Source organism: Mytilus trossulus, chromosome 10 (assembly GCF_036588685.1).
Source record: "Mytilus trossulus isolate FHL-02 chromosome 10, PNRI_Mtr1.1.1.hap1, whole genome shotgun sequence".
Lineage (NCBI taxonomy): Eukaryota > Metazoa > Mollusca > Bivalvia > Mytilida > Mytilidae > Mytilus > Mytilus trossulus.
The window spans coordinates 33,048,114-33,070,817 of NC_086382.1; the positions used below are offsets into that span (position 1 = coordinate 33,048,114).

Sequence of the window (22,704 nt, forward strand, 5' to 3'; positions counted from 1 at the left end):
AAAGATAAAATAGAAAGGAGAAGACCATACAAACTGACAAAACTAAACGGTCTTCAAAATCGATCATCGTATCGATTGGAAACCAGTTGTTATATTTCGGATTTGATACAGAAGCAAATAGTGAATTAAACCATAAATGATAGAATCCAACAGTAAAAACTTCTAGAAGAAAACGTATCATAATCGGTTCAGTTACATATATTCAATGACATAATCAGTGTACTAAAAAAATGAATAACAAAAAAAAACGAACCCTGTGGAAAATTCAAAACGGAAATCAAATTCAAATGGCAAAAATCATAAGCTCAAGTACATAAAACGAAAGGAAAACAAACTTTCAGTTTCCTAACACGGTACAGACATTTTGTCTTATGCAGAAAATTATGATTTTTACCTTGTTTTAAAGCTTGATAAAGCTCTTAATTGTATGGTTCGACAGCCGCATACAATTCCATTATGTTGCGATGCGTGAACAATACAAACAGACATAATAGGTAAAAATGTCAAAAACAAATAGGATATACAGCAGTCATCATTATGAAATCTTCAAAACTATTAAAACAAACAAATATTCGAACAAAGGAAAATGAAATGGCTTATAAACAAAGCACGTAGGCAAAAAAGAAAGATAACATTACAAAGAAACAACAATGGCAGGATAAATAATTTTTACCCCCACCAAAAGGATATTACAAACATGAACTTAATTCTAGTAGTAAAGGTTGATAATGTACAAAGTTAAAATAAAATACGACGTGATATCATAATTGTACATTGTATTGAAGAAATGGTGAAGTATTTTGAATAAAACAATCCATGTTTAGACCTTTTATTAGCTATACATATATACAACAGATTTATCCATCGGATCTCCAGCAGTAATGGTGACACACGGCTGTGTACATTATGTATATACAACTCGTCTAAACATCAATCCAACAATATTAGATCTGTAAATTTGCTTTCTCAAATTTTTGGATTTTCCCTCGCCGGGATTCGTACCCATGCCACTGAGATAACGTCACACCAAATCACCTGCGCTGTAATCGTCCCGCTAGAGTGGTCGTGTGGTCTAGCGGGACGGCTACAGTGCAGGCGATTTGGTGTCACGATATCTCAGTAGCATGGGTTCGAATCCCGGCGAGGGAAGAACCAACAATTTACGAAAGCAAATTTACAGATCTAACATTGTTGGGTTGATTTATAGACGAGTTGTATATATATAGAACGTAGTTTATATTTTTTTGTTTGCGTTTGTATCATATTTTACCTCCGGTTTATATGATCCGTTCATCCTATATTGACTCTCAAAATTCAAAAGTCTATCTAAAAATGAGGGTAAATTTTATATGGCCTTCCAAATACCGTTTCGATCCCTAACATCACTGAAGAGATATTTATTGTCGAAATCCGGATCTGGTGTACCAAAAACATATTGAAACCTTATGTTTGTGGCATAACATCGTGGCCACAATTAAATTGTTTTCTGTTAGTATTAAATTTATATTAAGATTCATTTTGTCACAACTTGTGATCAATTTCTTTCGCAATCGCCAATGGCAGTCAGCAGGGTTAAAGAACATCAATTGTTCGACCTGTTAGTCAAATGCGTTTTGTTTAAAGATACTTTTTCACGTTTTTGGTCTTTTGGAAAATGTTGTCTGTGCTGTATTTAGACCCTTTTACAACGAAATTTGTTTTACATGCACACGTATAAAAATTGCGGTTTTTATCCAACGCAATCATAGGTTTGAACGTAACTTTCAATTTAGACTTGTATAAACGCCAGACGCGCGTTTCGTCTACAAAAGACTCATCAGTGATGAGATATAAGTTCTGAAAAACATATGGATTATTTAGTGGTAAGACATCATCAATATATTTGAAAGTAAAATTAAAGAACTTTGCAAGTTGCTTTTTCGTTTTGTCTGTTAAAAGGTTCTGAATGAATTTTGCTTCATATGAGTACAAAAACAAGTCGACAAGAAGGCTGAACAATAAGTACCCATTGGAATACCGTCTATTTTAATGCCTATTCCCAAACTCAACAAATATTCTGTCGATAAAGTCCAGCATTTTGATAATATCCTCTTCGCTGTATTTTCTGATATAATCAGTGCGGTTCTTCACAAAATAAGAATTATCATAAACCAAAGCAAGAAATTTATATCTACGATTCCCATTTTAATATAAAACTTTTAACAAAGACAGCAGACAAAATATTAATGAAAAATGCACGAGGTTCCTGTATTGTGTTCAAATGACTGTTTTATAAAGGATCTAGAATATGACCGTTGTTTTTTTAATAGGTTAGTATGTTTGAGCTTGAGATTTTGCAATTTGATAAGGGACTTTCTTGTTTGAATTTGTTTTGGAGTTCGGCAAAATTTTAATAAATTATCGTAAGTATTATGAATTTATTTCCTTGTTCATTGAGCTATATGCGTTGTTCTCTAAGTTGACAATATACCAAATCACATGTGTATGATAACTGGTTTTTTTAAAGCAATACCGTAATAAAACAATATACATTTTGGCAGACATCCAGACGTACAGCCATTAAATAATTAGCAGGTTGTTCATATATATAATAAATTAAAGATTATACTACATATTGATATTAAACTTGTGAGTGGTATTATGTCATAACATCTATAGTTAGAAAAGGTGTTTTTAAATTTTAGATAATGTGATATCGCCATTTTGTAAAAACTTTCTATGACACAGTAATGTTGAAATAAATGGCGCAGGTATGAATAGTGAAACTTACATCTTTTTGACTTTACAAACAAAACGAAATACGTCAAAATTCTTATAGTTACAACTTTTTGTTATTTTTGTAAAACAAATATATATATCCGCTATGTGATAAACTATTTTTAAATTAATATCTATTTGTTAAAACAATCGAATCACAGTTACAGAAAATGTTTTCCGTTTCACTTTCGTTTTGTGAATTTCATTAAGGCTATCCCATCACAGTTGAATTTTCTTTGTTGTAGACATGGTAGAGTTTAAAGAAAAGAAAATATTATCCTTGTTGTATTTAAATATCCTGGCTCACATAAAGTTGGAAGTAAAAACTACTTCCGATCTCTACAGTAATTTCATATTCTATCTCAAAGATACTTTTTTTAAGACAATGAAATTGCCAATGGAAATTTTGACGCTGACTTCATCTTCGATAATATTAGTGTTTTAAACAAAGATTTGGATTTACATTGATTTAAAAAAGATTAAAAACAAAAAAGAAGGCATTTTCTGTTTTATTATTGCAAAGGGGCCTCGGTGGCCTAGTGGTCTAATAACTGTAACCAGTAGCCAGTGAACACTGAGGTTGTGAGTTCGAGCCGCGCTCATGCGGGTGCACCCGCCTTCATCCTTGATTAACTACGATTGTCTGTTTTCCTAGTGAAGTTTGGCGGTTTTCCTCGGGCACCCCGGCTTCCTTTACCAATAGAAACTGACCGCTACGAACTAGCACAAAAGTAGCGTTAGGAAGTGATTTTAAAACACCAACAGAAAATCAACAATTAATCTTTGATGAAAGTAATAACATGTACATAACAACTATCCAATTTAAGAAAGCGCACAAGGAATCAAGCTTCTTGAAGTGTTATAAAATGTTAACCATGATATAAAGAAGAATGTTTCCCTGGTATAAATCAATCATAACATGGCATTTTATCCTGATAAATTTATATAACAACATCTTATTTTAAACAGAACGTTACCATAATTTAGCATGCAATGATAAAACACATTGCATTTGTACAAAAAAAACTTTGAATGACTGACGTTATTAGTGACAGAATAGTGTTTTTACAGCTTTTAAAACTTTGATGAACAAATATAATAAAGGGTTATTGCTTTAATGCTTTTAACATACATCATCGTGATTATATGTCTTACATTGTAATAAAATAAAAACAAAGAAATATTGATTTTACACAAAAATGGAAAAAACAAATACTTCCCAAAAAATTAAACACATCAAGACAATGTTTTTCTTGTCTCAAGTGCTCATTTGAAATAAGAAAACGTTAGTATGTTATCAGTGAGTATTTATAGTTAGTTATCAAAGGTACCAGGATTATAATTTAGTACGTCAGACGCGCGTTTCGAGTATTTATGTCAGTTTAAGTTTCATTTTCTATGACATAGACTTATATCATAGACATATTGTCATCAATGCATGATTACTTTCAATGTAGGTAAACTAGGAACTGGTTCATTATACAATGTTTTATGAGGAATTAAAAGATCTTCGGGAAAAATATGAAGCTTTATCTTTACGCTCAGGAGATGGTGGTCAAAGCACAAACCAAAACATTGTTCCAGGATACCAACAACTTCAGAAGCAGCGATCAGAAATTCTACCTAGTGGACAAAGCCAAACATTTACAAGTCAGGTTTCAGACAACGACGAACAGCAAGGGCTAGTTGTTAGATCCGACTTAGGAAGCAATCTTTCAAACACAGAAGAGGATTTATATGAAATTGCTAAACGAGTACACGAACAACAAAAAAGAAGGTATCTATTTACGGATTTATCAGATTCAAATAACAATGAATGTTTTGAACGAAAGCACAAAAGACAAAATTCTGCACAATACAGAACTTACAGTAACGAAGAAGTAAGATGCAAATCATATCAAGGATGGAAATCTGAATGTAACCGGCCTACCATGCACTTTGCAAAGTCTGGGTTCTTTTACAGAGGTGAGATGTTCATATAAACTTTGTTCAGATTCATTTTCTTGTCTAGAAAAAAGACAAAATGTATTCACTTATTATCGTAACACCTAATTATTGCTAGGTACTTGTCTTCTCTCCAATGCATATGTCTGAACCAATCAATCAGTTTTTGTAACTGATATGGAGTTTGGATATTTAGTAAATATAAAAAGAAGATGTGGTATGCTTGCCAATGAGACAACTGTCTACAAGAGACCAAAATGACACAGAAATTAACAACTATAGGTCACCGTACGGCCTTCAACAATTGTCATAGCCCATACCGTATAATCAGCTATAAAAGGCCCCAATATGACAATGTAAAACAAATCAAACGAGAAAACAAACGGCATTATTTATAAAAAAATAAAATAAAATATGAAGCAAATAAACAAACAACAACCACTGAATTACAGGCTCCTGACTTGGGACAGACACATACATAAATAATGTGACGGGGTTAAACATCTTAGCGGGATCCCAACCCTCCCCTAACATGGGACAGGGTTATAACAGTACAACATAAGAACGAACTATAAAAATCAGTCGAAAGAGGCTTAACTCATCAGATGGACAAACATACAAGTGGACGTGGCCGAGAACTTGTTCATCCTGACAAGAAAAAGACACTAGGAACAGATCTGAAAGTACTCGCAGTTATCTGACAGCTAGTTCAATGCCACTCACAACAAATTAAAAAAAATCATGCATCTAAAACTAAATGCATTAGGTATGCCACGTATCAACTATTCATATTGAAACGTAACATATACAGCAATGAGTTTTAATAAATATTATTTCCTTGACAAAAACGGATTTTTTTCTTGTAGCAATAGGCATCTATCGCTTTATGCCCAACTTACATAAGTATAATAAAATAATGTGCAGGACCTATCAAATGTTCAGCGACAATTCGTTCTTATTACACCTATTATCTATGAACCTGGAAACCTTGTTGGCTTTGCTAAATGTTTCATATAACTTCTTTCATTTTCAATATTTTTAAGAGCTATTAAGTTGCCATGACAACTCTGATATGTTTTAAAAGCCACGTTGACATCGAAATTCACTTTAAATAACGCAGCTTCATTCAAGCCGTAAGAAATCATTAAATGATAATTTTCATTTACAGTTGTTTTTGTCCATCAACAGAGTATACCAGTGTTACATGCAAAATCAGGATAATATTATGTCAATGTGATATGGATTTTGACTCTTATTTCGACAAATTACAAATTACATTATAGCTGATAAAGTAACATACGGGACATTACAAAACTTCAGTACAAGAAACACTACCAACAAAACGATAAATAGGAAAAAGACGAGTAACTGAATCGCCCCCAAATCTTGATTTTCCAATTTTTAGAAGGCCTTGTTATAAAGCATGACAGTACTAAAAAACTGACTACTTATGATATCCTCAGATATTGATTCACTTTTTTGTTTATTTCGATAATAAGGTTTTGGTGACATGGTAACTTGCTTTCAGTGCGGACTTGTTTACAAAAACTGGAGCAGCGATGCCGATCCCATAATTATCCACTCAACTCGTCAATCAGACTGTGATTTCATATCAGACCTAAAAGAGAAAGGAATATTATCTTGTGAAAATATCATTACAAACACAGACACTGTAAGTGTATCTAATGGAAAAAGTTAATACTTATTACAAGTGACTGAGAGTATTTGATAAATATAAATGTTCGTGTATGTTTGGTTTGTTTTGTTCACACATCGTTATCAATACAATACAGTTTAATTCGACTGTCATTCAACTTAGAGATTTCGCTAGCTAAAAACAAACAGGTTTAATTGACAATTTTCAACATTAGAAAATGTCGGGACTAAGTCAGGAATATGAAAGATGTTATCCATTCGTTTGATGTGTTTGAGCTTTTGTTTTGACATTTGATTACTTGTAAGTACTTTGCGTTTTGAATTTTCCTCGGAGTTCGGTATTTTTGCTTATTTTACTTTTTGATTGTGTCGAAATAATAAAATTTGACAAATTTCGTAAAGCCGTTTACGCACGATTGAGGAATTTTATCATTAGCAGGTAAACATGCAGCTCAGGTATTTCTTTAAATACTGGTTAAACTAGTTTACGTCGGTTTCTATTATAATTTTGTGGCATACTTGTAAGCCCAGTTACATTTGATAATTATTATGATTCTGGAGCTGTTGTATCAAAACCATATTTTTTCCACTGCTTTTAGTTTTTCTCCATTAAACACAATTTTATTCGAATTATCTATATTTTGTGCTGACAATTGATGAATGCAAATAATTTCTTGCCTTCGCTAACATCAATATTATTTTTAAGGATAAAATTATACTTTTTTGAAATATGATGAAACTAATAACATTAACGGTATCAATTTTTCTGCACCAGATCCGCATTTCGACAATACATGTCTCTTCAGTGATGCTCGTGGCCAAAATATTTGAAATCCAAAGTTTATATAAAAGCTGAAGAGCTATAATTCAAAAGGTCTATAAAGTATATCCAAAATCATGAAAGGTATCAGAGCTTTGCATGAGGGAGATACATTCCTTAATTTATAATAATTTCTTACATTTTGAAACAGCAAATTTTGATTACACAAAAAATCCGTATTTTCATGCCAGCTACTGGGCTCGTGATACCCTCGGGGCCTAACAGTCTACCAGAAGAGGCATCGACCCAGTGGTAGTAATAACATAAACGGTACCAATTGTTCTGCACCAGATGCGCATTTCGACAATACATGTCTCTTCCGTGATGCTCGTGGCCAAAATATTTGAAATCCAAAGTTTATATAAATGTGGCTTTTTTTATTTACCAAAATAAGGTTACATTAACGAGATTATCAACTTTAGATATTACTATTTAGTTAATTCGCTTAATTCGAGGTCAAAACAGACTTTAACAAGAATCAAATTTAAAAATCTAGTTTAAAAAAACTGCAATTATAAATCAAGCGCGTTAACAAGGTTAACATGGTAAACGACTATCATCTCACGTCAATGTCAATTTCATTAAAATGACAGAACCGTAAAATGGTAAACAATGTAATGTTTTACTATCAACTTTGTTGTAATTTAAAACTAATAAAATGCAATGCACTTGTTCTAAAGCTTGCACAAAATGAACACAAAAAAACCCAATATGGACTTACATACATTTTTACTTGAATATAATCAGGAGTGCCTGAATAACATTAATGTTCTTGACAACAAACAATGACTATTCAGTTAAAATCTGATTTCTATTACAGGGATAGCAGCAGCCAAATTACACAATCGTTAATTCAAGACAGGATTAGACATTATGTGTCTACTTTTGATAAAATTCACCACATTGTCTTACGGATGCATTCGTCTAGATACTATTTAAAAGAAAAGACTCTATATTATATCATAAGATTTAAAAAGCAAACATGCACCAACATCTTGCGTTTTAATTTTACCAAAATGACGGGTTTGTTTTCACTTATTTCAATTTGACTTTTATCATTGTACGAATATAAAGATGAATGTTACAGATATATCCTCTTAACAAATTTTTGACATGAGGAGCATAGAATATATTGATAGATTTTTAACAGAAAATGTATTGATTTTATCCTAATTTGTACTTCAACCCTGCTTCCTCATAAGCTTAATTTCGGACGGAGTCCGAATTTAAGTATGCTTTATCACATTGGAACATTCCATATGAACACATGGTAATCATATGGACAACTTTATTTTCTAATAAAACATGAAAAGTTATTGTTCTTACTCCCAATCACAGCGTGTACGTAGACTTAGGACCACACTTCAAAATCCATTGTTTTTGTTTTTGTTTCATGCTTTGCCATACGCGTGTTAACAGTCGAATCAACGGTTGACAGGTATATTGTGTGTGTATCATTTTTGATAAACTGAAAAAATGTTTTGTTGTCACTCACTCTATAATCTTCAAAACATAGCACTCTAAATGACGATCCAATGCTGTGTTATGCATTTGATGATAATATTTATCTTTGCAATTGACAATCCCGATTTGATTGAAATCTCTATCACTATAGCGAAAGGTTTTTATATTGATCCATGTATTTTTTACAGTACAAATTTGAATTTAGGGAAATCCAGAATTATCCTATTACAAATTCAAATTCAAATTACTAATAAATTCATACTTAGAATAAACAGAATCTGATATTACTTTTTAAACGATTCAATGCATTGATTTTTTATCACGTCAGATTTTTTTTAATTTTAAAGTATGTAATAGTACGATTGTATGTTAGTGTTTGAGTCTATTCGACGGGCATCAATTTGTAAACTAATGCCATTTTTTTTAATTTTTTTTTAAATATGTAAGAAAAAGACTATTCAGTGAATATGTTAATATAAATTTTTGTTATCGAATTGATATATCACTGCTAATAAATACGAGTTTTGTATTCAACGGAAAAGCCTAAAAGTGTTTTTTAATTGTAATTATTTTTAGTTGAGACTATGTTGATTTACGAATCAATAAAATAATCTTACATTAAATAAGTTGATTGCCAGTTTAAGTCTATATCACCAACTTTTTTTTTATTAATTGGGAGTTTTAAGACACACTATATTTTTCTTGGAGCAGTACAGTAAAATTGATCCGTGTTTTACGATTTACCGGATTTGTAATAACAAGCGCAACACGACGGGCGCCACGTGTCGAGCGGGATATGATTACCATTCGTGTTGCTGTTGTACCCCTATTTGTGACATTTTTACCTATTATGTCTGTTTATTTTGTTCAAACTTCGTTGTCAATATAATGGAATTTGACGCGTCGATCATAAAAGTGAGAGGTTTAACTAGCTTTAAAACCAGGTTTAATCCACCATTTTCTACATTAGAAAATATCTGATCAAGTTAGGAACATGACAGTTGATGTCCATTTCTTTGATGTTTTTTTTTAATCTTTGGATTTTGCTATTTGATTCCGTTTTGAGTTTTCTTCGTAGTTCAGTACTGTTGTGATTTAAATCTTTACAAAGATTTTTATTTTTATCAAGAAACAGTTATTTGGAGTCTCTAAAATTGCTTTCTTATTTTATTATACCAATTCAGAAAACAATAACACCTGTTCTTTGGTGATTAAATTAGATCCTTTCAATGCAATGCTAATTTGTGTTCTGTATTAGAAATCCATTGATCTATAATATCTATAATAATAACACGGTATGTGACTTCTGGAACTAATGGCAGGGAACATACATAGATCAAAATATGTCTTGATTGTGCTTTGTTTGAAAACTGTTATATGTGATGCTGATCTATATTATCTGTCGCAAATTTAAGAAAAATGTTGTGTGCTACTTATATCACATACACTGTTCGATAAAAAAAATGTCACTTAACAATGAGAAAATGCTGAATAATCATATGGCTTGTATATATTCCTTATGGAATTTCAACCAATAGATGAATAAATGGATCTCTCGTCATTGTATCGGATATCCAAATTACTTAAGATTTATTAAAACAACGTTATATTGCTTGGTCAGCCAGGTGCTCCATCAAACCTTAATAATCAACATCAACAGTATCAATATTCAATGCCAGGCTTCAAATTTATCATGGAACATCATACTTTAAAGGTAAAAGTATCCTGTCTCAAGGAGGGATACATTGTGCTATTAAAAAAAATCCTCATTATGGTTAAAAAATAATATTCTCTATATCTAAGATTTCTTGCTTTTTTTATTGACAGTATATTTGTTACGTTTTGAAAACTATATTTTTTAACAACCAATCGACATCCCTATGGGAACTCTTCTTCTCGGTTTATTAATATATTAACACAAAACATACAGGAGCTTCTTTACAAAGTTAACTTTAGGACAAAAGAGATGATTTCAGCTTTCAAAGTGTCATTTTAATTTCCGTTTTTATGAAATAACATTACAGCAGCGTACTTAAATTGATTAAGATATTTACCAGTTGATACGACATTCAAGAGCTTGCATTTCCTATCACTATTTCCTTGATAGAGTGCTTATTAAAAAACTTTTAACCAAGGTGTCCATGCTTTGAAGTTGTAATCATTCCTTTGAAGATAATTTAGAGTTGGTTGACCGTTATGCACTTTCTTTTGTAACATACTACGACGGGTATTTTTGTCAAAGTCGTAGCCACAATATAGCCCTCATTTTCCCGCATGTTACCTCAAGCATTTCACTGATCACCAAGTTTGAATTCACATAACAATACGACAGTTCATCACAGATCACCCCTGGTCTTGGCAATGTTTGTGTTGCTTAGTTTTTATTGTTCTGTATATTGTTTTGTATACTGTTGTTTCAAGTGTTTTGTCATGACATTGTTATTTCGTATAAAACTTTGGTATTAACTTTAACGGTACCAATGTTCCTGCACCAAATTCGCAATTTGACAATACATGTCTCTTCAGTGATGCTCGTGGCCCAAATATTTGAAATCCAAAGCTTATATAAAAGATGAAGAGCTATAATCCAAAAGGTGCAAAAAGTATAGCAAAATCCTTGAAAGGAATCAGAGCTTTGCATGAGAAAGATACATTCCTTAATTTATAATAATTTCTAACATTTTGTAAGAGCAAATTTAAATAACACAAAAAGTCAGTATTTTCACGCCAGTACCGAAGTACTGGCTACTGGCTGGTGGTACCCTCAGGCACTAACAGTCCACCAGCAGAGGCATCAATCCAGTGATAGTAATAACATTAAAGGTACCAATTTTCTTGCACCAGATGCGCATTTCGACACTACTAATTTTTTCAGTGATGCTCTTTCTTTTAACAGACCAAGTCATCACTTTGCATAAGAAATGTTTCATTACAATAAATGATTGAACTTCATGATACGTTGATTTGATTTTTATGTCCAATCATTCTTGCATTTGTTCTTATGAATCATAAAGATATAAGAATTGTGAATCAAAACTTGTGGAAACTTTAGGTTACTTTTATAAATGTACTTTAAAGAATATATAGTTGGTGTTTTTCTTAACACATACACACAGACAAAAGTAAACCTGATTTACAAATGCTGATGTCGTGTTATATTTTACAAGACATCTTGAAATGGAGCAAACAAAAATTTGATCCAGTCCGAATTGGTTCTATATAGATGATTTAACGATATGCCTCAAACTAAAATAACATGCACAATTCCGTTCACTTGGTTCGAAAAATTGTGTACAGTTTTTCACATTATTTTCCAATTTCATCCATGACCGATCAGATTAGAATATCGCGAATAACCGATTCATACTGGCAACAAAAATGTTCAATTACATTAGTGTAGAAATTTTTTAATTGAATAAGGAAAATATACACACAAAAATAAATGTTGGATTCTTCAAATTGTTATAAAAGTACACGAAAATCAGTTAGGCCCCCAAACTACCTTACATGAAACAACAATAATAGTACTCTCGTTTTACAAGTTTAGCGAACCAGAATGGCAACAATAAGTTGCTTCCCTAATTTATATACCTAAATGGAGTTATTTTCTTTCAGAACGACAGGTCATTCTTTTTCAGAATCAACCCGGACGATACCATGTTTCAGTGAAATATGCCCAAAGGCATAAAATAATGACCTGTGTGAGGTCATTATTTTCCTTGATAAAAATGCAATCTATATTTTACTTCAAAATTTTATTAGTCTGATAGTTTTTTGTTGCCGATTTGGAAATTTATATTTTAAAGTTCAATCGATGATTGTTATAAAAGAAACCTTCATTGCCTGCATTTTAATTTTAGAAACAAATAACGCGTGCAGTTTTGTTAATTTTTTCTACAATAAAGAAACATTAGTATATATGTGAGATGAATTTTAATATAGACTTTCATAAAGAAAAAGCCGGATTTAACATATTCGTGTGTTAGATTTTGAAAATCTTTGTGAATATCAATTATGTGGTCATTTTTATAAATTTCCTGTTTACAAAACTTTGCATTTTTCGAAAAACTAAGGATTTTCTTATCCCAGGCATAGATTACCTTAGCCGTATTTGGCACAACTTTTTGGAATTTTGGATCCTCAATGCTCTTCAACTTTGCATTTGTTTGGTTTATAACTATTTCGATATGAGCGTCACTGATGAGTCTTATGTAGACGAAACGCGCGTCTGGCGTACTAAATTATAATCCTGGTACCTTTGATAACTATTATTGAGTCACACTGAATGGGTTGGTTGATTTTTGGTTGCTTGCTTAACGTCCAGTGGCAAATATTTCATGCATGTTCAGGAAGACAAACGCTGAATAGGAAATCATACTGTGACCTACATGTATTTATATTCGTCTTTGTGTCAGTTCTTAACTTTTTTAAATTTATGTATACCTTTTACTCTATCAAATGATCAACTAATAAGATGATCTTATATTTTATTGAATAACATTAACGTAACTCAGAAAAGGGTCGGGTACGGAGGGTATATAATTATATCCTGATTATATGTTAATAAAATGTATTGCAATTCAAAAGACAATCTTTCTGAATTTTTCATTCGATTCAATTAAAATTGTTAAAAAAATAACCACTTTTCCGCGATAGAAATGACATTACAAATAGAAAAAAATACATACCCCTCTCCCTTTTCCATAAACTAAGTGGTACAATAAATTACTTACAATGTGTCTTGTATTTGTCATACACTGTTATCGGTAATTAACAATACTTATCTTACCTCCTATACCTTTATAGGGATATGATTGGTTAATATTGACCTCGTGGTGACCGTGTATATTCAATATTAGGTAAGTAGGGAGGCTGGACTTATTTCAATACACGGTTAGTAGTGGATTTACAACTTAGGCATTGTTTGGTTATTAAAAAGTAGTGAAAGATCTGTTTAATATTGTTATATCAAGGTTGTTGATAATAGATATTTGTCGTTAACATTATATTTTAGTGCAGACCAATTGAAGAAGCTTCTTAAAATTGAACACTTGAACACTTTTTATACAGAAATTAGATGATCTGTTATGATAGCAGATAAAACAACTCTAGTCTAAATTCAACAAATAAAGATAGTCGGTAAGATAAATTCGTTACATAGTGTGCTAGTGACCTAATATGATGTATACAGGGTAAGTAAATTCCATATGGGGTTCGAGCTTCGCTCTCACCTCTCACCCCATTTGGAATTTACTGACCCTGTATATATCATATTAGGTCAGTAACACACTATGTAACTAATATTATCATACCTCCTATACATTTCTAGGAATATGATTGGTTTAAAGCGACCTCGTGGAGACCGTGTATATTCAATATTAGGTTAGTAGGGAGGCGGGGCTTATTTCAATACACGGTTAGTAGTGGATTTACGACTTAGGCACTGTTTGATTATTATAGTTATGTTTAATATTGTTATATCAGATTGTTGATAATAGATATTTATCGTTCACATCAGTTTTTTTTAGTGCAGACCAATTGAAGATAAATTCGTTACATAGTGAATAAGTGACCTAATATGATATATACAGGGTCAGTAAATTATGTGGGTGAGAGCGAAGCAATACACTATGTAACTAATAGTTTGTGTCTTACTTCATGCAGTTATTTATTTCGAATGGATAATATTTTTTAAAGGCTTATATCTAGATTTATTAGTGAGTTTTATTTAACATTCTAAATGAGCCGTAGGGCGTATTAAAACATGAACGCATTAGAAAGGAATATCACACTTTAGTGTTGTCGGTAATTTAGGATACTAAATTTTGCAAATCTTTATAAAAAATAATATTTTGTTGACGGTTTATTAGTCAGATACTAGTAATATAAACCATGACATTGCATGATAAAAAGTAATTAATTAACTTTTGATAAATCTTAGTACAAATGTATTGAAAAATGGTTGATTTTGATCTTACAGAAGAGGGGCGAAAGATATCAGAGGGACTATCAAACTCAAAGATCAGATGAAAAATATTTAGAACGAAGCAAACAGCTTTTACAAGACAGTTTAGATAGTATGACCGACTTTCGCAATGTATTTACTGGGGAAAGTAAATTAACATGTTGGTAGTTTTTGAAATCAAAATGGTAGAAAACCACCCAATACAATAGACATCAATAAATTAAGTAAAAAAATTGTTCACCTTAACATTCTTTCATGAATGTGACCTACCGAATTAGACTATTTACCGGATTTGTTATCACATAAGCAACACGACAGGTGCCACATGTGGAGCAGGATCTGCTTACCCTTCCTGAGCACCTGAGATCACCCCTAGTTTTTGGTGGGGTTCGTGTTGTTTATTCTTTAGTTTTCTATGTTGTGTAATGTGTACTATTGTTTGTCTTTTTACTTTTTCAATTTTAGCCATGGTGTTGTCAGTTTGTTTTAGATTTATGAGTTTGTACTGTCCCTTTGGTATCTTTCGTCCCTCTCTTTTCTGATATTATGAAGAAATATCAATGCTAAGATGGAAGGTTCTGTTGAGAATAGTTCGAATCTATAACGTTACGTTTCCCGTATTTACGTTCACATGCTTGTGACGTTGCTTACACCTTGTATGGGCTTCGCCATTGTAAATATTATACGCAAAGTAAACACAACGCAAAGTACACATACGACTTTCTTAGTTTATTCCGCACATTTATGGTGCCGTGACCATTGGAAAAGATGGACAGCAAGCTGAAAGCAGTCAGAGCCGGTCACAAAAGTGCAGTAAAGAGACTTTTACGAAAAACGGAAGATGAATCAAGCTTGGACAATGAAGAAAGTGCTGAACTTTTAGAAACATTAATTCAAAAACAGAAAACTATTAGTGCATTGGACGAAGATATTATGAATTCTTTGAAGGAGGAGGACATCGAGGAGGAAATTCTAAATGCAGATGAGTACAAATTCTTTTTGAACACCAAAATACGACATTTACGGAAAACATTCGCAAAAAAAGTATGTACTGATAATGATATCCCACAGCATGATCACGCAATATCTTCTCACACTTTTGAAAACGTTAATCAACACACTTCTGTTCCGTACACAACACAAATGTATCCCGTTCAGCAACCTAGCAACCAAAATCACCATTTGCCGAAACTTACACTACCCATGTTTAACGGAGAAATTCTGACTTGGCAAACATTTTGGGACTCTTTTGAATCTTCCGTCCATTACAATGTAACACTCACAGACGTACAGAAATTTAGTTATTTAAAATCCCAGCTTGTTAATGATGCTGCAAGAACTATTGACGGGTTACCGCTCACAAACTCAAATTACATGGAAGCTATTAAACTTTTAAAGGAGCGCTTCGGACAATCGCATAAGATTACAAATGCTTATATGCAAGCCATGCTAGAACTTAGAGCACCACAAAATAACCTACTCAGTCTACGTGTTTATTACGACAAGTTAGAGGCTTATATAAGAGGTCTTGAATCGTTAGGCCGTTCCGGAGAATCGTATGGTGCATTACTTATTCCGATAATACTGAACAAGCTTCCGTCAGAAATACGACAACACTTAGCTCGTGAAAACGGTTCCGATAATTGGGAATTGATTGATTTGAGACGTGGAATTTTAAAAGAAATCACTTTAATTGAAGCTGGACAACGCTCGTCGTCGTTTATGGATTCAATGCAGCCTACTACAATGACCGCATCGTTTTTGACAAGCGCTAATAGAAAAGATACACCGAGTAAAGTAGTTACATTCGATAACCGTGAGAGACAAACACAAAATATACGACAAAAGCCTTGCATATTCTGCCAGAATTTACATGACCCTGCAAAATGCCCAAATGTTACAGATCACGATACACGCCTATCAATCGTCAAAGAAAAGAAGTTATGTTTTAACTGCTTAGGATCACACCGTTCCGTAGATTGTAAATCGAAATTTCGCTGCCGACAGTGCCATAAAAAGCACCACACAAGTCTCTGCCATGAAAATACATGTACTAATGATAGGCAAACGTCAGTTCATGCCGTAGTTGATGATAGCGAAGATACATTGATCGCCGCAAGTTTTCATTCGTCTGAAGAAAAATCCCGTTCGAACGTGCTTCTAAAATCTGCCGTTGCACCAGTTGGGGGAAATCGATATGTTGATACGCACATTTTGTTTGATGAAGGAGCACAGCGCTCTTTTGTTACCGAGGAGTTAGCGTCGAAAATAGATTTAGAAATACTTGGAACAGAAACCATACATTTATCGGCATTTGGAAGTACCGACAGCAAAGTCCGTCATTTGTCAAGAGCACGCGTATACGTAGAGTCGATAAACAGAACGAAAATTCCAGTTGAGGTTCTAGTAGTACCGAACATCGCCAGTCCGTTAACCAATTACATCGGTAATGGTATACGAGAATTCAAGTACCTGAAAGGATTACGTTTAGCTCATCCGTTTACAGAAGACAACTCTTCTTTTGAAATTTCCTTGCTCATCGGAGCTGATTTCTATTGGGATTTCGTAGAGGATACAATATTAAGAGGAAATGGTCCAACTGCCGTAAAGTCCAAACTTGGCTATTTATTGTCTGGTCCAATTTCAACATCTAATCGACAACAGAGTAATGTAGGTATGTACAACATATTGACATCGCACAAACCAGAGGAGTTCAATTTAGAAAGATTTTGGGAATTAGAGTCGTTAGGAATAGATAGCAGCACGACAGATGTTGAAACGGTAGATTATATGGAAACATATCAAAAGTCAGCAATCGAATTTCGAGAAAACAAGTACATAGCAAAGTTGCCATGGAAACCAGATCATGAACCCTTGCCTACCAACTTCTTCGTTACGAAACGCAGAACTGAAAACGTAATTCGAAAATTAAGTCAAGATCCCAAAATGCTTAAAGTATATGGACAGATATTCAATGATCAAGAACGCCGAGGATTATTGAGAAGGTTAAGTATCCCGATATTAGTAAAGGTATTGTACATTATATCCCACACCATCCCGTTAAAAAGGATTCAACAACTACACCAATCAGGATCGTTTACGATTGTAGCTGCCGACAGTCATCACAGTTACCGAGTCTTAATGATTGCTTAATGAACACACCTCCGATTTTAAACGACCTTACAAAGATTTTAATCAGATTTCGATTGAACCCGGTTGCCATAGTAACTGACATCGAGAAGGCATTTTTACATGTCGGACTGCATGAACAGGACCGTGATGTCACAAGATTTTTATGGTTAGATAACCCTGTTGACCCACAAAGCGATTTAGCGACATATAGGTTCAAGTCTGTACTATTTGGAGCGACGTGTTCGCCGTTTATCTTAAACGCTGTCCTGCTAAAACACTTACATCAAACAGAAAATGAAACTACTAAAATACTGACAAGGGATTTATATGTTGACAACATTTTATCTAGCATTTGCAATGAAACTCAAGCCGTAACTTATTTCAAGGAAGCGCGACAACTGATGTTAAATGCAGGATTTAACCTTCGCTCATGGACCTCAAACAACGAAAATGTGAGAAATCTAGCTATCAAGGAGGACGTGTTAGATACCGACAAAGAAGCAAAAATATTGGGAATGCGTTGGAATGTCGAAACGGATGAATTATCTTACGCAAAACGAGTTTTACCGTTTGTTTCGTCAAATATTACAAAACGGGAAATTCTGAAAGAATCTTCAAAGATATTTGACCCGCTATGATTTTTAAGCCCAGTTAGTATCCGAGCAAAGATTTTGATGCAAGATTTGTGGAAAGAACGCTATGATTGGGACGAACCCCTACCCGAAAATCTACAGTTACAATGGAAGGATCTGGCAAAAGACATAGGAATCGTTACAAGTATGAAATTGCCTAGACAATACTTTACCGGAAATACAAACTCAAGATCACTACATGTATTTGTCGACGCAAGCATGAAAGCGTATGGAGCGGTAGCATATATGTATCTATCGAAAGGACATAGTGCAGCATTAGTGATGGCAAAAACACGCGTTGCACCCGTTAAAACGCTGACATTGCCACAATTGGAATTAATGGCCGCACAGGTTCTTTATTTATCTCTTCATATTCTTTTATCACATCTGATCGAATGATAATATTCATTTTTATAAAAAAAAAAAATCAATTAGAGCAAACATATCAATAGAATAAGGCACTTTCAACGTTTAAGAACTCTAAGTTGTGATGTTGAGAGGCAAATTTCTGTCTTCTTGGTATGCCCTCTTTTTCAATAGTTCCAGTTGACTGTCTGTACTGAAAAAACTTATGTTTATTTTTTTAACCATTAAGAATGCGTAGAATATTTGATACTGGACGTTTATATCGTAGAAAAAAGGGAAAGTTACTTCGAGAAATGCCTAGGTGAGATGAAATCTTTAACCATCTGATATTGGCCATGGGATCGTCGGAAAAAATGGTGAATTGAGACTTTATTATAATGAACGTTACGAAACATTTTGCTCTCTTTTTCTTCTTCTACACGATTTCAAAAATCACAGTTACGTAATTTGTTATGTAGCATCTTAATTTTTGCTGTTGATTGGTGTCGTTTGTGTGTAGTGTTCTTGATTTTTGGAAATGTTATATGTAAAGATGGTTCAGGGCCTTCTGTCCTTCAATTGTATATTAACATTATCATCTTGGGAAAAAAAATGCAAATCATTTCACATTTTTAACTAATTTATTTAAAAAAATGATCTCATTGCGTACCAGATCACATAATTTTTAATCTGGCATCGTGCCATTTTAGATCATGTTTGTTACCTTTGGCAAATATAATATTAATACGTCAATGGTTAACCTATATTGTATATTGGTTTGTTAACATGAGTATAAAAAATTTATTGATCAGTAATTGTGCAAAATGGTTTTTTTTTTAGATACCTAATCAACAAATCAAAATTCAACGACGAAGACGATAAATTTCAAATTGCTCTCCACAATAACTTGAAACAACAAAACTGTCAATATAAATATAAAAGTAACATACATAAACATTAAAAATTAAGTTAAAGAAGTATTCAACCATAGAAAATTTTTTAAACTCCTTACAATTAATTTAGGTTGATAACAAAGTCTTAAAGTGTTGTCGATGAAGATACTATAAGAAACAAAAAATAAAGAAGGAACCGTAGTTGGTCTATAGAAATGATGAAAATATCTAAATGGTATGCTTAACTGTATGACATCAAGATGAGATGGTGTTTTATTACATTGGTTGCAATGAATTACATTGATTACCCAGTTAGATAAAAACCGATAATTTCACACGTGAAATAAACGTTGTTATTCCATAGTGATAAAATATTAGTAGGTTTTTCTTTATGAATGGGATTTTGAATAAATAAGCATAATAATTTCTCTCGGAATATGGAATTAAACATTTACTGTCTTTTATTTCGGTAAATATGTGGTTTTATTGATTTTTGGCCTCAGTGAATATCAGTTTTTCAAAAGTCAATAAAACCACACATTTACCGAAACAAAAGACAGTAATTGTATATTATTTACGTCATACAACAATAGGTGTTGTCAAGACGTCGATAACGACGGATCAAAACTAATTGTCAATGAGTAGAAACAAGATACAGATCCTTACATGTTATACTTTAATTTCTTTAAAAAAATGCCATTTGTCAATGAAATAAAAAGAATAACTAATTGAAGAATTCAAATATCGAAAAATATTCAACGCGTGGCCAAACAACACTGATAATTGACTCATGCGCTACGCGCATTCGTGAATTAATATGTTGATTGGTCACGCGTTGAATATTTTTTTCTATTTGAATTCTTCGATTAGGTATTCTATAATTATTGAATAATAAGTGAAACTTAAAACTGTTATCAAACAGAAAATTCCAACCCTTTTTTTGAAAAATTACATTCATCAAATGTAGTTTAGAACGATTTCCAATATGAAGAAAAACGAGCAAATTTTGGAGCAATCTGATTACATTTATTATCAAAAGATGCTGAACAAGACATACCTAGTTTCAAAAAGTTCTATTAAGTGTTCCATCAGTGTATAGGATCAGGGCTCGTACAAGTGTGTTCATCTCGAGTGTTTGTGGTATTGGGTCAGATTTACCGGCCCATTCGAACCAACGTCTTGAAAATTAGTATTTCTTGCACGAATGAATGAATGAACCAACAACACTTATTCAGTCCCCTCACTGACATTTTAAACGATTTTAAGAGGGAAATTTTTTTCATTTTTTTTTTTTTTTTTTTATTTAGCAAAATTTTTTTAAAAACATTTTGGGCAAAATTTTTATATTTAAAATTTTTGGCAAATTTTATTTATCCCCGGGTGAAACAGGGTGGGGTGTTATTTACACCGGGGTAATTAACCAATCAGATTGCAGTATTTCTGCTGCATAAGAAATAATAGCCCATATCTCTATCTATGTATGTATGTATACATATATCCGTCTTTAACGTAACCTCGCAGCCCAGGAAAAACCACAAAACTTTACTAAAGAAAATTGATATGGAAACCTGTGTTCGGAGCAAGTGCAAGGCACGCCTCTAGAAATTGATGCCAAACTCCATCACAAGAAAACAAAATAATATATAATATCCTATTATGAAATATTGAAGTTTATATTGAACGTCTGCGGCTAGAATGATTCTTAAACACAAGAAAATTAAAAACTCGCTTTCACTTCATTAACATAAGAATCTTTATTGGCACAATCCAAATGATTGGTCCACGTAACCACGTATACAACTTCACATAACAAAATCCGCCTAAACATACCGTTCTTAATAAACATTTCTTTTAGACAACATTTTCCCGCTATACTCCGAAACGCGGGAAAATACATTTATCAATTGATTTACCGTTGACAGTATGTGTAAAGTGAAATTGAAAAAAATAACGTCAACAATCTTAAAACTAATCCGAAAGGTTCCAAATTTACAGTGTGTTGTTTTCATATCTAAAACATTGATTTGAGACGAAAACATGTGTTTTTCTTTTTTTTGCATTTTTTGAGATTTCCAAAAAACAATTAATTTTACCAAAAATTTCAAATAAAAAAAAATTTCATCTCATGAGTTACAATATGAACAACACTTGATTAGCATATTGAATATTTTTAAACAAATGTGAAAATTAATTTAGTACTTAGAAAATTGTGTGTCGATTTTGTGTCCAACTTTACGAAAAAAGTATTTGCACCTTATGATCGTTTACCCATCGATTTACGAGTTTTGAACAGCGGTATACTACTGTTGCCTTTATTTACCCGGAATTTAGTTACTTGCCTACATGTTTTGATTTTCATTATCATATGTGCATACATTGCAAATTAACAGTTTGAAAGTCATCTGGGGCCAACATGAATTGATTTTTTGGTTGATTTTTGTACCATATCAATTAGTATCAACTAATAGTGTAAACAATTAAATTTATAATAAAAAATGTTTAAATTTTGCTGAATTTTATACCCTCGAGCTTCCTTAAGGGTCACAATTTGATAAAATAGCAGCCACATAAGGTAGAATTAGTATCACCATGATCACACAACTTTAGTTGTCATAAAACATAGAATATACTGAACATAACATGCATAAGAAGAATTCAACTTGACCACATTATATCCAATCTTGATGCTACACAGTGTTGAGTAAATGTTGATATATAATGCTACTTTAAAATATGTTCTTATATAATATTTAGGTTAAGATGCATGTTTTCGGTTTTTTGGTATTTCAAGATATTTTAATCAAATACTGACGAAATAAATCAATCATAAACAACAGACCTTTTCAATCATATATTCAATCACGTAATCCAACAAAACATATGTTGCACTAATATTATATATATGTGTTTTTGTTATATCTTTTAATATAGCAAGAATCATATGTAATTTACAATTAATAGCACATATATCACTATATATATCAAAGTCATACATCACTACTTAAACAAAGTTTAAACACGGAATTTAAAATACCGGTAAATGAAAATTTACAGGTTATAATATGATTTAAATGAAAATTCCCAGTGCTATAAATA

At 32.4% G+C, this 22,704-nt stretch overlaps 1 protein-coding gene across 1 annotated transcript; it reads left to right on the top strand.

Moving 5' to 3' along the window:
- The first annotated feature begins 2,695 nt into the window (after positions 1-2,695).
- On the top strand, positions 2,696-8,493 carry LOC134687240 (baculoviral IAP repeat-containing protein 2-like). The gene is made up of 4 exons (XM_063547377.1): positions 2,696-2,750; positions 4,215-4,722; positions 6,201-6,373; positions 7,998-8,493. The coding sequence occupies exons 2-4, from the start codon at positions 4,242-4,244 to the stop codon at positions 8,001-8,003; spliced, it is 660 nt and encodes a 219-aa protein (XP_063403447.1). The 5' UTR covers positions 2,696-2,750; positions 4,215-4,241; the 3' UTR covers positions 8,004-8,493.
- Positions 8,494-22,704: the final 14,211 nt, after the last annotated feature.

Excerpts from the sequence above, each read along its gene's own strand:
- LOC134687240 (XM_063547377.1), top strand. The coding sequence starts at position 4,242 with ATGTTTTATGAGGAATTAAAAGATCTTCGGGAAAAATATGAAGCTTTA. Across the intron at positions 4,723-6,200 it reads GTCTGGGTTCTTTTACAGAG|GTTTTGGTGACATGGTAACT; the intron begins GTGAGATGTTCA and ends TTCGATAATAAG.